Source organism: Schistocerca serialis, chromosome 4, assembly GCF_023864345.2.
Source record: "Schistocerca serialis cubense isolate TAMUIC-IGC-003099 chromosome 4, iqSchSeri2.2, whole genome shotgun sequence".
Classification (NCBI taxonomy): Eukaryota; Metazoa; Arthropoda; class Insecta; order Orthoptera; family Acrididae; genus Schistocerca; species Schistocerca serialis.
Window position 1 is genome coordinate 749,625,583 of NC_064641.1, and position 18,091 is coordinate 749,643,673.

Below are 18,091 nucleotides of genomic sequence, written 5' to 3' on the forward strand. Positions count from 1 at the left end.
TTATCCTCCTTACACGAGGCATCACAACAACGTTTCACCAGGTAACGCCGGCCAACCTATGTCTGTATATGAGAAATCGGTTGGAAACTTTCCTCATGTCAGCACGTTGTAGGTGTCGCCACCGGCGCCAACCTTGTGTGAATGCTCTGAAAAGCTAATCATTTGCATATCACAGCATCTTTTTCCTGTCGGTTAAATTTCGCATCTGTAGCACGTCATCTTCGCGGTGTAGCAATGTTAATTGCCAGTAGTGAAATATCAGTGGCGTTCAGTAAGGAATACAATCCTTTTTTTAAAATTATGTTGGTGTCGTACTTGATTCTAATACATCATATTATTCGCTGATATATTGGCTACAAAACTCTGGTTTTTAATGCGTCGGCCTCACGCACGTTACAAGGAGGTCTCGTATGCTCTCATTGTGTCGCTTTGCTGGACGACGTCGGAGACAAGGTCTTGTTGCATCATTAATCTCCCCATCATCCACCTCCTGCTTCCCACGGTGTGCACTGGACCAAGCAGATGGAAGTCATAAGGTACGAGATCTGGGCTGTATAGTGGGTGAGGGAGAACTGTATAATGTGGTGCCCTGAGTTGCTCTTGGGTGTGTAGGCTTGTGTGTGGCCTTGCGTTGTCATGGAGAATGGGATGTTCGTTTGTATATGTGTGGCGACGAACAAGCTGAAGTTGTGTTTTCAGTTTCCAGAGGGTGCCACAAGATACCAGAGTTGATCGTTGCGCCACAAGGGAGGACATGAAATAGCATAACCCCTTCACAGGCCCAGGAGGCCGTCTCCAAGACTTTCCTGGCTGAGGGTGCGGCTTTGAACTTTTTCCTCGCTGGAGAAGTGGTGTGACGCCACTCCATGGCTTTGCCGTTTTGTTTACAGCTCGAAGTGATGAACCCCTATTTCATCAACTATTACGATTGAGGACAAAAGAATTCTAATGGTCAGCCTCGTAACATGCAAGCAATTCCGCACAGATGGTCCTTCTTTCCTCTTTACGGACTTCTGTTAGGCAGCGAGGAACCCAGTGGGCGCACACCTTCGAGCACTCCAACTGGTGGCGGACTGAGCTAGCTCTACATTCAGAGACGTCCAGTCGTGAAGCGAGCTGTTTACCTCTGATCCATCGATCACCCTGAATGAGAGTGTCCCCACTGTTAAACCTAGCCTAGTCTTGAAATTGGGTTATCTAGGAAATCTGCTTTCTCGGATAGCTAGACAACATTCAGATTGTATTGACGAGTTTTATTACAAAATGAAAAAATACAGTACTTAATTTTGTGTTAGACAGATGTGTCGCAAACACAGGGCGACAGACATAATAAGAAATCCCTCATTAGAGTTGGCGCTTCTATCCATGTTGGTAGTCTTGAAGCTGCTGTAGAACTGGGCCGCCACCAGTCGGCACGGCGCTAATGTTTACTTCGCATAGGGGCCGATGCTGTCGCGTTTTCGTCCTCGAGAGGGGTCGGTCAGATTGCAATTGGCTGACGTCTTCTCACAGCCCTCTACATCTACATCTACATCCATACTCCGCAAACCACCTGACGGTGTGTGGCGGAGGGTTTCTTGAGTACCTCCATCGGTTCTCCCTTCTATTCCAGTCTCGTATTGTTCGTGGAAAGACGGATTGTCGGTATGGCTCTGTGTGGGCTCTAATCTCTCTGATTTTATCCTCATAGTCTCTTCGCGAGATATACGTAGGAGGGAGCAATATACTACTTGACTCCTCGGTGAAGGTATGTTCTCGAAACTTAAACAAAAGCCCGTACCGAGCTACTGAGCGTCTCTCCTGCAGAGTCTTCCACTGGAGTTTATCTATTATCTCCGTAACGCTTTCGCGATTACTGAATGTAACTCGCTGTAACAAAGCGAGCTGCTCTATCTCTTCTATCAACCCTGTCTGGTACGTATCCCACACTACTGAGCAGCATTCAAGCAGTGGGCGAACAAGCGTACTGTAACCTACTTCCTTTGTTTTCCGACTGCATTTCCTTAGGATTTTTCCAATGAATCTCTGTCTGGCATCTGCTTTACCAGCGCGAGCTGGGTTTCACACGATCGTCTTTTTCGAAACCCATGCTGATTCGTACAGAAAAGTCATTATAATCGAACATAATACGTGTTCCAAAATTCTACAACTGATCGACGATAGAGGTATAGGTCAATAGTTCTGCACATCTGTTCGACGTCCCTTCTTGAAAACGGGGAAGACCTGTGCCCTTTTCCAATCATTTGGAACGCTACGCTCTTCTAGAGACCTACGGTACACCGCTGCAAGAAGGGGGGGCCAAGTTCCTTCATCTACTCTGTGTAAAATCGAACTGGTATCCCATCAGGTCCAGCGGCCTATCCTCTTTAGAGCGATTTTAATTGTTTCTCTATCCCTCTGTCGTCTATTTCGATATCTACCATTTTGTCATTTGTGCGACAATCTACAGTGCAGTCTGCTATGTCGTTCCCGAATGGCGCGCCAGCGCTTGGCTTTACGCCGTAACACCCACTTTAGAACATTGCAGAAATCACAGCTGCGTGCGGCCGGCTGGCACGCGGGAAATCGGATAGGTTTGTGCGACCCTGTTGCGATGGTGACAGACGCCTCGCCCAACAACTCACCATGCTTTTTTTCACTTCCAGGTCTCCGTAGACATTCTACAATCTTGTATGAATATCTACGACGCCCTGGTTGTCCGGCAAAGGAAACTTCGTATCAGCTCTCCGATTGTAATGCGCCTCCGTTACAGACAACATTTTGAAGGCTACGCGTAGTGCCGCCACCATTTCGAGCTCTGTGGAACTATAGGGGCTGAAGTGAGAATATGCCAAGATGTCCCACAACAAATTCCGAATTTTTGTCCGAGAAAACAGAATGTGTTGCATTACTTATTGCACTCCGCTGGTACTACTGAATGTCCAACTGTACCGCAACTGGCCGTCTGGTGTTTGCGTAATTGCGTCGCTGTGTTTGTATGCTGTCTTCGTAATTTTGTGATCTTTTGCTTTGTTGTAATTGTTTCCGTTGCTCTTTATAACCATTGTTGCCTCTGTGGTACTTGTAACACAAAGCCAAAATAAAGAAATAACAACAAATTAAAAAAAAAAAAAGAAAACTGGGCCGCAGCTATACTCTTTGTAACTCTCTGGTCTTTGTAATATGATTTCGGCAGCAACTTGATACCTCAGTCCAACTCCCTAAAGTTCATTCATTCATTCATTAATTGGTCCATTTGATTCATTACATACTTAAACAGTACATTGAATATAGGACAAGTCAAAATTGCGAAAGGAGCAGAAACACACACACACACACCCACACCCACCCACACACACACACACACACACACACACACACACACAAAGAGAGAGAGAGAGAGAGAGACAGAGACAGAGAGAGAGAGGGAGAGAGAGAGAGAGATAGCATGACAAAATTAATTACAGATAACAATCATAAATTACAAGTGACAAATATTGCAATTTGAATTTAACCATTATTACATAATCATTGTTTACAAGACTATTTTTTGTAATTTAAAAATTCTTTTACAGAGTTAAAACTTTTCTCCACTAGAAACGACTTAAGATTATGTTTAAAAAAATTTTACGTTGCTGCGATTTTAAATCACTGGGTAAGCTGTTATATAGCTGAACTGTTATCTGTGATACACTTTTTTAGTACAGTGCTGTTCTACACTGTGACATGTGGATATTATTTGTGTTTCTTGTCTTGTGACTGAGCCGGCCGAAGTGGCCGTGCGGTTAAAGGCGCTGCAGTCTGGAACCGCAAGACCGCTACGGTCGCAGGTTCGAATCCTGCCTCGGGCATGGATGTTTGTGATGTCCTTAGGTTAGTTAGGTTTAACTAGTTCTAAGTTCTAGGGGACTAATGACCTCAGTAGTTGAGTCCCATAGTGCTCGGAGCCATTTGAACCATTTGAACTTGTGACTGTGTATATGCTTATTTTGCTGAAGATGCCCAGTTTGGTTTAAAAGATACTCATTTGCGAACAGGATACACTCATATATGTAAAGGCTCGGTAGGCTCATTATTTTCATCTGGATGAAATGTGGTCTACATATTTCCAAATAGCTTCTTTCTGGATACATATTTCCAGTTTCCTTAGGTTTGCAGATAGCCCTGATTGCTCTTTTCTGCACCCTAAAGATCTTTATACTGGTGGCTGAATTTCCCCAGAAGATTAGCCCATATCGAAGTAGTGCATGGAAGTATGCATAATACGCCTGAATAACTGTTGACTTGCTTGCACTTTTACTTAACACACGCAGAGCATAACAAGCTTTTGAAAGTTTTTTCTCAAGTTCTTTTACATTATGACACTGTGCCTGCTCTGCCTGTAATCTCTGCTTGGACTCCAACTGCTGTCTCATGTCTGTCAGTCGGAGTCAGTCAAACACTTTTTTGCGGAGTAGTTCTTCTGGAAGTATTCGCGCCTTCTCTTCCCGCCACATTCTTTTCAGCCCCGAGTCCATCTCATCGCCGCCAATTCTGCAGTCACTGCGCTTCAGCCGACTGTCAGTGCGATCTGCCAGTATGCCGCTGCCCTGTCCTTCATGCCAATAATTCGATCATTCTGACAGTTCGAAAGATGGCGATAAGCTGCACGTGCCTGTCCACCTGCCATCTCGTGTTGTCATTGTAATGTGGTTTAATTATTCATGTAGTTCCAGCCTGCATATTTTAGTCATATTTCTATGCTCTAATAGTACTCCCCAAGTGCGTTAACATAATGAATTGGTAAATGAGATGCTGTCTTCATAATTTGTATTACTACTCTCCAAATGCATGTATAATACCACGTGTTGCCTATGGTCAAGCTAGGAACTGGATTAGCCGTTCGCTTCGGTTTATGAGAATCCGTATTTTTTCGTGTATTTCGCACAGCAGTCTAGCAGAGAGAGAAGATGGAGGGACTCGGGCATTCAACCTTCATTACAGTCATAATTGGTCTTGAGGGCAGACGCATCTTCCACCCTCGCGCTTCCTCTGATTCTCGGCTGATCATCTTAACACGGGAGATAACGCGCTGGGTAGCCTGAAAGCACCTGTGCAAAGCCGTGATGTCTACGTGGAAATGTCTTCTTCACTTAAAGAAAGTGACAGCTGGAAGTTTTCCATTGGAACCGTGGGGCACAACGTCTCAACGGCTTCTTTGGAACTTGGCTAGGAAGACGGTTAGCTTTTGCCCAAGCCCCTGCTCATAAAATAAACAAAATGTCTCTCTCTCTTACTGGCGCTGTGTCGAAATCTAGAAACATCGTTGAGGCAGTGGTAGCAATCTCGGTAAAACTTGTCTAGAGATTGGACGGTGCTCGGAATTATTATCGTCATTGGTGGAGCACTTGGAGCTTTTCCAAACTTGATATAGAATTTCGAATTTCTGTTGTGACAGTTTGCCTCCTGCTTCCACGAGTGACGGACTTGACGGCGTCCTCACGGGCCGCACACGCGAAGATGGAGCCAGTCCACTGTTAACTGCCACTCACAGCCGGAGATTCGACCAGCAATGCTTTTTTGTGGAATAGTTCACGGGGTGCGGTATTAGTTAACCTTGCGGAATTAATCGTTTCGGTAACTAATGAACGCACTTAGTTGTTTGTTTTTCAGGATGCACTTTGTATCTGTAAACAGTATTTGCTCTTCTGAGTTCACTTTTCGTTAGCATTTCCTGATATGCTCTTCGCTTGCCCATGACCAATATTCATTACGCGATCCTAAAAGTAGTACCACCATCGGAATTAGACATAATTGTCTGTTGAAATTTGAATTCATTGGTATCTTGTTGAAGATTTTTCTTGATTGAATGCACGTTAAGGCAAATAAATAGCGTCTTTTCTAAGTGTGCTTCCTGTAACTAAAATGTGTGTCGTGTGGTGGCTGACCTGTGTGTTTCATGCATGACAGTTAACTTTTGAAGGTGGGGCTACCCTTGCTAAATTCGGACTTAATAATAAGTTGTCAGTTGCGTGTCTTGTTTCATTCCTTTTAAAAGCATATTTGAATGATTGCATGTGGAGCTTCAGACCGTTTTTGGACCACAGGGACCTCAATTTTGGATCTCAGGGGTATGTACAGTTACAACGACAACCACCCCACCTCACACCATCTCCACCAGAAAAATTTAGCTAGCGTTAGTCGCATTCAGTACCCATTATGTAGTTATCATTCTTCATCTGCAGGAACAGCTTTCTTTCTTACTGAAAATACTTAAGTCTGCTCGCATAATGATGAAATATTCAACATCCATTATCTAACCGGGCATAATAAAAAGAACAACTACAGTTAGCCAGTTCAATCAAGCTATAAGTCAGTCGCAGACTCACAACAAAAGAAAATTGGTAGTCATCATTTCAGGTCAGAGGAGTAACCGCGCCATCGAGTGGTGCAATTGCCGCGTTTATCAGTGAAGAAGCAAGAGAGGCTTACACATTCTGACGCGCTGCTCTATCGAAATATTGACACGAAAGACGATATCTGAAATATGACCAAACCACGCGAGGAGTTTGTGTTTTTCTACTAGTTACAGGGTGGCTCTGTCGTGAGAGACGGATCCCGTTTCACGTCATACCGACTGGGACAACCATCACCGCCGAGTCGTGTCAACTAAGGAGATGCAGATGCCACACTGGATGGGGAAAATTATTCTAATGGCATACAATGGCTATTCGGAAAGTAAATTCCGATTGGCTGCCAAATGAAAACCGTAGTGAAAAGGCGATGAAGCTTTGTACAGATGTGTTGGGCAGTGTGTCTAATATGCTCGTCAATCACGACACATTGTTCTGAGCGCACAGCGAGCACGTAAAGATGCATAGAAAATAATGTTTCCCACCAAGTATGGGGGCCTTGTGACAGATTTCGCCTGATGTCATGCAGCCCGCATAACACAACTGTTACGCGTTCCCTTCTGCATGACAATTCTCGGCCGCACTTTGCAGAGGCAATGCAGATGCTCATGCAGCGTTTTCGATGGGAAGAGGCACTTTATTCTATGGTGAGGGTACTGGAAAACTGGTTCAGTGCCATGACAAATGTCTAAGTCTGAGCGCCGTCTACGTAGGCTAGCATCTGGAAGGTTTAGCTAACAGTTGAAAATAAAATACTTTTGATTTTCACAGTAGCTTTCATTTCGTGACGGATCGGACCTTACTTTCCGAATAGGTCTCGTAATAATCCGACCAGTCACAGATTATTAACAATGAGTTCCGAACTTTGAAGGCTGTTCGAATCTGTGGTTGAAATTATCCAGTTAATTTTATTTTGACATCTTTCTTTACGATGTGAACTGGCTGATACAGACGTTGTGGCCACGCCATGCGCGTTGTACGTCCAAAAAAATCTCTGCGTTACACGTATACTTAAGACAGAACACCCAACAGACATTTGATTACTGGTGAAGTTAAAGTTTGGCCGAGCTCGGTCGCGGCGTTCCATGACTGCACTTTCCTCGTCCCCGTCTAATAAATCACTGGTATCTGTTATTCCGCTGACAGTTATGGAATTCTTGAGACATTTGTCTCTGGCCTAATATTTTGAGCGACAGTAATTCTAGGATTCTGAAATTTTCCGTGTCTGCAGGTGAAGCACTGAGCCTGAGCGACCACCACGTGTACGAGTACCCCACCAGCGTCACCCACCGCAACCTCACTGCCGGACACAACGTGTCGCGACGGTCGGCCGAGCACGACATCTTCGAGTGCCGGCGCTCCAACATCATGGGCTCGCTGGTGCAGAACGCGGCGCCCTTCCTGTTCCCCTGCACCATCGAGTACTCGCTCATCTGCGCCGTCGTCATGTACGAGATGTGGAAGCACATCCAGCCGGCGGGCGGCCGCTCCGCCAAAGACGCCTACCGCAAGACCAGCCGGCAGGTCAGCACCACGAGCGCACCCTCCATCGCCGACGAAGACGAGTCCGACTCTCGCGGGGAGGGCAAGTCACCGCTCCCCCACCCAGGTAAGAGCCCTTTCTAACACGCTCTTGTTGTCCTCGACATCTGACGTCGAGGTTTCCAACACCAAATCCGATAAAGACATGTCAGTTTTCGCTTTACTGGTCGAATCTTATCGGCAGCTCTATAGACCATAATGAGAACATTTGCTTGAATATCGGTATGAGCAGACACTGTTGACGAAAACCAACGGTTCGGAATCACTTCGAAATAGATTCGCTGAATGCGAATAACTTGCATTCAGCTGGGTAAGGTATCGATGTACTACCTTTTGGTGAGGCGTTCACGGATGCCTAAAAGTTAAGGCGACCGCTCGTCATGGCCGAAAAAACCGGGTTCGAGTCTCGGTGCAGCACAAATTTTCGTATATCACCAGTAGGTAGTGCAACTATATCTAACGCGGCTGAAGCCAAGTTATTCACATTCAGCAAATTTATTTCGAAATAATTTCGCACAGTGCCTTTTGTTAACAATGTCCGATCATCCATACATGTATGAAATTATTACATGCCGAGGCGGGCGATTTGTTTCGTTTCATCATAGTCTCATTCTCACTGGCGCGGAGATCAGAATGTAGCTGCAAGTGTTTAGTGACGAATGTAGGCGACTATGATACGCAGATGTAGACAGCGTGACATTTGAAAGTTAGGGTCGGTCTGGAAGGCTTGCACGGATAGCCTAATGGTTAAAGCGACGCTGGCGATAAGCCGGAAATTCGAGTTCCAGTCCGACCAAATTTTCATATGTCACTAATAGGTAGGATATTCATATCTAACACAGCTGAAGCCAAGTTGTTCGCATTCAGCGAATTTACCTCGAAGAATACTGAGAAAAGTTGTATGTTTCTTAATCTCAGAGCATCACAATGATGATGATGATGAAGTCCCATTCTCCTTGACAACATAGGGGACGATGCGGGAGACCCGCACTCGCGTACTAGGCAAGGTCCTAGCGGAGGTGGTTTGCCACTGCCTTCCTCCGACCGTAATGGGGATGAATGATGATGGTGATGAAGACGACACAACAACACCCAGTCATCTCGAGGCAAGTGAAAATCCCTGACCCCGCATGGAATCGAACCCAGAGGACCAACAACGGGATGATAGCCAGGGAAGTGACACAAAACAAGTAAAAGGTAAAGTCATGTGGCGACGTACTCTGAGAAACATCTAAGGGGACGTACAAAGGTCTAATTTCTCTGCCCTTCACCCTCAATGGCACCTTTCCTTCACAGAGAGTAAGGATTATGTGTGAAGTGAATCCGTCAAGTGCAGGTGACTGCAATAGCTGCGTATAGTATGCCGTCATGTTTGTGTTGGATGATAATAATAATGATGATGATGATGATGATGATGATGATGATAAGGGAGAGGGTGAAACCCGGTGCCAGCGGAAAGAAAACCGCAGAGCCTAATGTCGCCATTTGACGGACAGATCACCATCAGTAGTGTCGTATGCCCTCACTTCATCAGACTCTGTTGGAAGGTTTGGAATTTAATCCAGGATATTGGCGCAAAGCTGGCGATCAGCAGCTTTAGGCACCGACGATCATATGCAGAAAGGCAAAGGGGACACGTCTAACACTGAATAACTTCGATGATCTGACGGAAACCAGTGTACACAACGAAGCAATGACGATCCAACAAAATAAGTAGAAAACAATTGGTTTTAACAAATAATTTTGGCAAAATCCCTTAATAGAGGCAGCTTACCAGCAAAAGGAAAAAAAGGGTTTTGTGGACAACATTTTACTTGACATTTTGAAAAAACGGGGCTTCCACCACATGTTCGAGTCGTCCTTGCATGGTATTTCGACGGCGTAACTCGCTGTTTTCTTCAGGTGCTACCCGGGAATGGCCCTTGAGCGTTTTCATTCCCGTCTCTGAAGGGGATGGGCGGGCGACATTTCATTTATTTATTTGTTCAATTTTGTTGCAAAAGTGCATTTGATAATTTTTACAATATAATATGAAACTTTAAGTCATACTGAAATACAGTATAAATGCTATAGATTATAGAATATTTTACATTGTGATTATTCCATATATCATATTGGAACACATTAAAATACAATAAAGTTAGCAGAATACAATAAAAATACAACAAAATACAATACAATAGATTAAGGTTTATGCTTTGAGGCGACTGTTGTGTGTGCTATTATTTAGTTCATGTGGCACTGCTTCATTGTGTGTATGAGTGGTGGTGGTGTTGTTTGTTGTTTTATGCTACTACTCATGCGATTTCTTATATATATATATATATATATATATATATATATATATATATATATATATATGTGTGTGTGTGTGTGTGTGTGTGTGTGTGTGTGTGTGTCTATGCCACTTTTCTTTATACTGTCCACTATAGATGGGAGGCGAGAGTAATTTGAAGATGTATAGCTGATTTAATTATACAATTGAATTTATAGAGCAGTTGTCAATTTGGTGTCTAAGGTGCGCTCCTGTTTACCTCAGGTCCTCCAGTCACCTTAAGGGAATGACTTTCGTGGCAGTGGTGAACAGTTACATATTTTTTAAGTCTACACTACGTTTTACATCTAACTTAGTTCTATTGTTATGTGTGTTTGTGAATGTGTGTGTGTGTGTGGTGTGTGTGTGTGTGTGTGTGTGTGTGTGTGTGTATGTGTGTGTTTTATGGGGTTAGTTTTTTTGACTTTGGTCCAGTTGTGAGGTAAGTGGGATGTCTTGGATTAGGGGTTCCATGGTGGGGCGAGGTGTTGTTAACTGGTGTTGTAAGCTACTGTACACTCTCGTTGGATGTATTTGAATTTTGGTCGCCTGTTCACTCGTGGTCTTCTTGTCAGGATGTCTTCCATGTCTGGGCGTTTCGTTAATGTGTGTCTCCCGTAGTTTGCTCTGAGTTTAGTCAGTCTGGTCTGTAGCGGCTCCACGCCTGTGATGTCATATGCGTTGTCACTGGGCGTGAGCGTTGGCAGTCTAGAGATGCTGCGTAAGAGTCGTCTCTCGGCCGAATCAAGTCGTTCTGCTACCGGTTTATGCAGGCCCCCAAAGGGAGCTGCAGCATATTCTATCACAGGACTGATGTACGTCTTGTAGGTGTGGACAGCAGTTTGGTCGTCACATCCGTGGAATCATCCTTGTGCTCGTCTGATCATGCTTTGTCTTTTTCTTGCCTTGTTTAACAGGTACGTGAGGTGTTTTTCCAATTTAGTATTTGTCTAGGTACACACCTAGGTACCTGGCAGTGTCATTAAGTCTTAGTGGCGTGTTCCAGAGCGTCAGTTGTATGTCGTCTGTGTTTTGATGTAGTTTTTTGTCAGGTGTCTGTGTCTAAAGAAAACCATTTGCGTTTTGGATGGTTTTGGACGGATAAATATCGTGCGAGAACGACGCTAATACGCGTCAGAAGTCCGTTTTTTTCTTTTCTTTTTCAAAATGTCAACAGATCGCCGGGAAAGCCTGAGTAATTACATTTTACTTTTTGTAACCTAGTGACAATTAAAACTGCAGCACCAGGCAGTGCAGCAGATAAGGAAATTATAGTTATTCTTCATATACAGCGTACTATGAACAATACACTATCGTATTTGTAAATGACCTGGGTATACACAGGGTGCGAAATATAGTATACTGCCGTCTCTGGCAGCAGCAATGTCTCCAACACCACTCGATATCGAGAGAAAGATATGGGTACATCCTTCCATGTGAAACATCCCCTTAGAAAAATTATATGTGACTGTGCTTAAACTGACACACAATATTTATAGAGCAACGGAATCTTTCAATAATCCCTACAAAAGAATGGCCCTGACTAACATTAAACTATACCTTTCACAAATCACTTACCTCACAAAAATCTTCGTTACTCGAACTTCTGCAATACAGCGAGCACCACTACTGCCAGCTAAATAAATGATTCAAACTACTGAAGGCACTAACTACTGATAGGCATAGTTAGCAAATGAAAGATTTTGATAGAGAACAAACAATGTATTTACCGTAACAGTGTTCACAAGACATAATATATATAGCAGTTCATGACATCCAGTCTTACAAATCTATTGTCTCTGATGGACACACGTCCAGATCATCCGCTCTCAAAAATCCGCCATCTCACTTCCCCACATCCACCACTGCTGGCGGCTCACCTCCAACTGCGCAGCGCTATGCGCTGTTAACATCCAGCTGCCCAACACCACAATGGTAGACAACAATGCAAACCAGCCACTGACTGCACACAGCACAGCCAGTGATTTTCATACAGAGCGCTACGTGGCGTTACCAATATAAAAACCTAAACAGCCTACTTACATAGCCCCCATGCTCCCCACAAAAAATGTTGCAAATTGTTTTGGGCAGTGGCCAATACAGATTTGAAAAAATTTTTCATAATTACAATAACAAAGAAATCAAATGCACACACTTTTTGACACAATGTTGGTCAAAAGCTAGAATTTTCTCACAGTCCCATAAAGACAGTCCTTATCATTTATCACAGTAAAATTGCAGTTTTTTTTTCTCAAAGTCTGAGCAGTAAAAGAAAATGGATACGGGAGTAGTGGATTTCCATGCAGTCTTGAAGAAGTAGTGTTGTCCTTCCAACGGAAACACAGTGCTGACTCTTGACATGCAGACAGGTAATGGGCCACAACAGAGCAAACCCACAGCAGAATCAGTCGAAGTTTTGAAGAATATTGGTAGGTAGGTCATCACAGAACAGACCACTGTAGTCTTGTTAGAGATTACGGTATTGGTGGGCCACCAGAGGAGGAGACCCACTGCAGTCCTTGTAGAAATAATGGTACTGGTGGGCCATCAAAGATGCAGACCCACAGTAGTCCTGGTAGAAATAGCCAGCAGCCATCTGTTGCGACTGTGCAGGTGCACAATCACCATTGAAGAGTCTTGCGGAGAATATAGCAAGTCCATGAACCACCACTCCTGCACTCAAAAAGTTTTTGGAATTGTCCTTAGAACCAGCAATGCTGTTAACCAGTCCCTTGCTAAATTATTAATACACGTCCAAACACTAACATTCCCTACTTCTCACATATTGTCCATATACTATGACCAACAGAAACGTGTGCATTGAAATATGACTTACAAGTTACTTAATTTGATGAACTGGTGTCAATTACAATTTTATAACATAAGAATACAATTATGAAGGTACAAAATACATCATTAAAGAACATAACAATACAGATAACATTTGTAGTAATAGGGGCTTTACAAAACAATAGAAATAAACATATACAACAGTGTTACAGGAATTATGACATAAGTAAATACTTCACACATGAGCAACAAAACAGAACAGATAAATAATGTCTAAACATCTTTACAAAGTAAATAACATAGTATTAGAAAAATTCTACAACATAAATCTTATTAGCTAAACACATAAAGACAGGAAAAACACAAATACACCAGGGTACACAAACACACAGCAGAATAACTCAAGATGAAAGGGCAGGGTTTGTTTTCAGTGTAATATTTGGTACTGCAGTCCCACCCAAAACTTCATTCCATAGATCTTTCGTCCTATTTCAACATTTGTTTCCACCAAAAAAATCCTATCCAAGCATGCTTTCTGTATTTATATGTTCACATATTTCTTACTTCATTATTTATTTTCCATTATCTTACCTCATCATTTATTTCCAAGAAAATCCTACCGAAACCTATTGTCCCTAAACCCTACTTTTTTGTTCATATCCTCTTTCAAAATACTTTTTTGGCCAAACCATTTTCTTATAGCTTCTCAATGCATTTCCTACAATTCCTCACAACTCGTTCTCACATATAGCCTACCCCATCTTAAGCTAATTTAAATCTACTGAGCTCAGATGCTAAACTAAGGTACGAGGCAATGCAGCAGCGCAAAACAATTAATACAAACAGCAAAGACAAAAAATGCGAATTGGCAAAGCAAGCAGCAGTAAATCTAAATTTGGAGAGGAAATGCAACATTATCACTAATATGAGCCAATGTGCAGCAAAAAGAAAAATAAATCAGTAGTAAAACTGGCTTCACAGAGTAATACAAAGTGAAATTTAGTAGCACTACGCCTGGCAAACAGCTGCAGCAAATGCAATAATATCTAAACATGACAAAGCACAACCAGAAAAAATAGTACACTAAAGACAACAATGCAGATAAGAGAAATGTCTATTCACATCGTAATATTTATGTCATTAAAGTGGTGCACTACAAAAACTTATTCTATGAAATAAACTACCAAGTAGTTGAAAAGAAAATTATGTATGCAAGTCCTGTGAAGGGAAATGTCTTTTTGTGCTCCTTCGTTTTTTTTTTAAGTAGATCATAAGGTTATTATTTACTGGATCTGTAGGCATAAAATATCCATATTAGCACATCTATAAAATTTTATTTTAACCAATGCTGCAGTGCAGCTAGAAACTAGATACTAAACAAAATGAGCAAACTCTCAACTAGAGGGACAATAGACGTAAAATGTTTCTCATCATTTCATTAGGCATTTTAGTAAATATCATAAATTAAGAGCTCCACAGCATAATCATATGTTTTCAAGTTTGAGCATGTCGTATTTGCGATGCTTTCGACAAAGGAATGTCAATAGCGAGAATAATGGCCTCTTTTATTTCTCCACCTGTGCCTCTGAAACGCACACCCTAATGGCTTTTTTCCAGGCGACTGTCGCCCAGCTGGGTGCTTACAGTGCATTACGTCAAGGTGACCTACCTTCCTTACCGAAATATTTACATCAGTTTCCGCTACAGTGACAGTTTGATACAAATAAGATTTCACAGATCGAAATATTTGCGTTACAAATCTGGAGAAACAAAATCTTATAAATATAACAGTGTCCAAAAAAATTTTCAGTGGCATTGTGATACATTCACACATGTACACACATTTCATAACTCTTAAAGTACGATTCTTGGTTTCCAACATCCTTTTTCACATATCAGAGACCCTAACCACTATTCATTACTCCTTACTTTATTACACATATACATATTCGACAACACTTCAATCTTGCGTCGACACTTCAACATTTCATCATAATAAATACATAGCACAATCAAATTTATCATATAGCATCAGCTTATTGATCGTAAACATACCTCAAGAGCATAATACACATCGTCATCGTAATAATAACATCATAACACCTCAGTCAAATCTCAAAATCGTTGTAGCTTCCTCCAAAACCTAAAAAAATTCTCTGCTCATTTCAATAGTGTCATCTACCAAAAACTTACTTTAAAAATCATGATCCCATACCAAATATATCATTCAAAGCTCTCATAGTATCACAATGGTTCCGAAAAAATATGAACAGTTCACACAGTACAGGCAAAATACAATTTCATTAGTGTGAAGTTATCCAACTGTGTAATTACGTAAACATATGTCACTGACGTAGTAAAAAACATGTTTGTCTCTCAGTTAAATGATCAGATAGCTGTGTAATTTATGTGTTATGGAAATATGGTACCGATGTGTAAAGTTGTATAATCAAATACCATATTAGCTAGGGCTCCTTCTGCTTGCCACACACATGGTAGACAAAGTAAGCGTTACCCCCCTGAGGACTAATGTAATTATACCCTCAGGTGTTACAAATTACAGCAATGGAATGAATCATGGAAAATCTTTGTATCATTGTAATTCAAAAATCTTTAAAAATCAATGTTTTAAGTACAAAATCAATCACTCAAATGCATGTCCTGTAGCGCTAAATTGTGCATCTTGTTGTAACATAATCTCTGTCATTACTTAAGGGTAAAAAATGTGCCAAGTGTCGTAATTATAGTCGTCCGTAAGCAAAGTTCTGTGGAAGTCAATGTACTTACCTCGTAATAAACAAAAGTGAATTGCTATGCGTATAGATATCGTAGTTATTACGCTTATTACCGTGATGAAGAAAGTACTGTACAGTAACGCATTGTTGTGCTACAGAAAAGGCTGTCTCATTGTAGCTATACCACAAAAGTTACTACTAAAACATGTTTTACTTTCCAGAAGAATTCAGAAAAACTGTGCAGATATAAAACAGATACAGCGGAAAAGCAGTGATGTAAATTGTCACTCACATTAGTAGCGTCGTGATAAAATCGTGTAGCTGCCAAAGAAACCAAATGCTAAGTCATCTTTTATCCCACAGAAAGTACTTCAAATAAAGAATGTCTTTTCAAGTAAACCAAAATGTTGCATGAAAATCTCATTAGCAGTGGCGGTATATGTTCTAAGTATGTGAGCCCTATAGTCGTTACATGATCGTGCAACTAACAAGCAAGAATGTACAAATAACAACACTGTATCGTCTGTTCACTATAACAATGCATTTGTAATTACAGTCTAAATATGTTCCCTAGGTTCTAGACTGGATATTTAACTTCAAAACATTGTCGCATATTAACAGTTTTCTAAGTGTGACAAAGCGTACTAGTAACATGAAGTGAAAAATTTTATAGCAAAGACTAAGTTAAAAAAACAGATTATCTCTCAATAAACGGTTTTACATGTGAAATGTGGTGCAATCCTTTACCCTTCCTAGTACGCAGAGTTTCAACTTCAAAGCAATTATCACGTTTATATGTTGGTAAGGAACGCTAAAATTTTTCTGAAGGTTAGCGTCTGTGTTATTTTTCTCTGAGCCAGCTGGCGCACGCGGCTGCCTGCGGTGAGTGTCATTGTCTGTCTCTTTGTTAGCACGCATCGTTATTGGGATTAGGAGACCTAACTTCTACAAATTCACCTTGTCGAGAGGGCCCTGCCCTGTTTGAATCCCACCAGTTCTGATGAAATTCAGGTCTGCCGTTATGATTATATCGTCTGCCGTCATGTCGGTAGTTCCTGTAGTTTCTTTCTTGTCGGTCATGTGGTGGAGAATTTCTCCCTGAATCGTAACTGTGCGCTGGACTGTTGCGTCTATTCTGTCTCCCTTGATAATAATTATTTTGGTTCCCATATTGTCTGTTTCTCTGATTGTCTCTGTGATTACCGTGGAGAGGTGATCTTTCCCTGTAATTATTACTACTCTGCCAACAGTTGTCATACGGGTGGTGTCTGTATTGGCCACGATTTACGCTGTAAGAATAGCCTTGTCATGTCCAGTTATTATTTCTTTCCTTGCGAAATTGCGGCGGATGTGACCTGTAATTGTTGTGCTCCTGTTTTCGCGTTCTGCGATTGTCAGTGTCGATTTCCAGTTCTTGTAAGAGTCCCTGAAAAGCTTCAATGTCGTCTTTGCAACGTCCTGCCAAAATGATATGTCGTAAATGTTCAGGTAATTTGATTAAGCAAATGCGGATGAGTTCTGAGGGGCTGTATGGGTTTGACTGGTACTGATTCTTGTGGAACATGTCTTCAAAATATTTCACAAGACTGGAAAATTCAGATTGTTCGAAACGTTTCATCATTATGATGCTATGTTTTACTTGGTCTTGTGTGGCTTGAGACCAATATGCTGAGACGAAGGCATGGTAAAATTCTCCTTCACTGTGGGAATCGTGAATGATCGATCACATTCTTACAGCTGGTTCATTCTCTAAGTAGCCACACATAAATTCTAATCTGTGCTCTAATGACCAGTTAGGAGGAAAACAATGAGAGAATTGATGGAGCCACACTTGTGGATGAATGTCGTTGCCAGAATTCTTAAATGTTTTGAATTTACGTGTAGTAAAGAACAGCTTATAGTCAAAATCATCGTGTCGGCGAGCCGCATATCGGTCATTGTTACGTCGTGTCGGCGGTTCCATCTCAAAATTCGGTGCACATTGCCAATTTCTTTCATAACTTCCGAAATGCCCTGTGTTATTATTTTGCGGCTTTTCCGTATTTCTAAGTCCCTCTTCCCGTGTTGGAGCGCGAGTGTCCTCTGAAATTTGTAATTTTTGTATTACTTGTGCCAACTGATCTTGTACTTCCCGGATTTCTCTTTTGTGTTGCGTAATAATTTGATTCTGATTTTGTTTGAATTTCTTAATTTGTTCATACCCTTCTGTGTCAGTGATGGCTACAGGTCTTGTCTCATTCAGATCATCATCTACCTTTGTTGATAAGTTAGTGAACTGATCCGACAGTTCGGCTACTTTCTCCGATAGTGTACTTATTTCCTCAGTGTGTTTTTCTGAA

The 18,091-nt window shown here is 41.9% G+C and overlaps 1 protein-coding gene across 1 annotated transcript in view; it reads left to right on the forward strand.

Moving 5' to 3' along the window:
• LOC126474741 (proton channel OtopLc-like) overlaps positions 1-18,091 on the forward strand; it is a 133,245-nt gene that overhangs the window by 85,448 nt on the left and 29,706 nt on the right. The window contains exon 9 of the mRNA XM_050102217.1: positions 7,603-7,891. Within this exon, the coding sequence (XP_049958174.1) occupies positions 7,603-7,891 (289 nt within the window). The remainder of the gene's footprint in view (positions 1-7,602; positions 7,892-18,091) is intronic.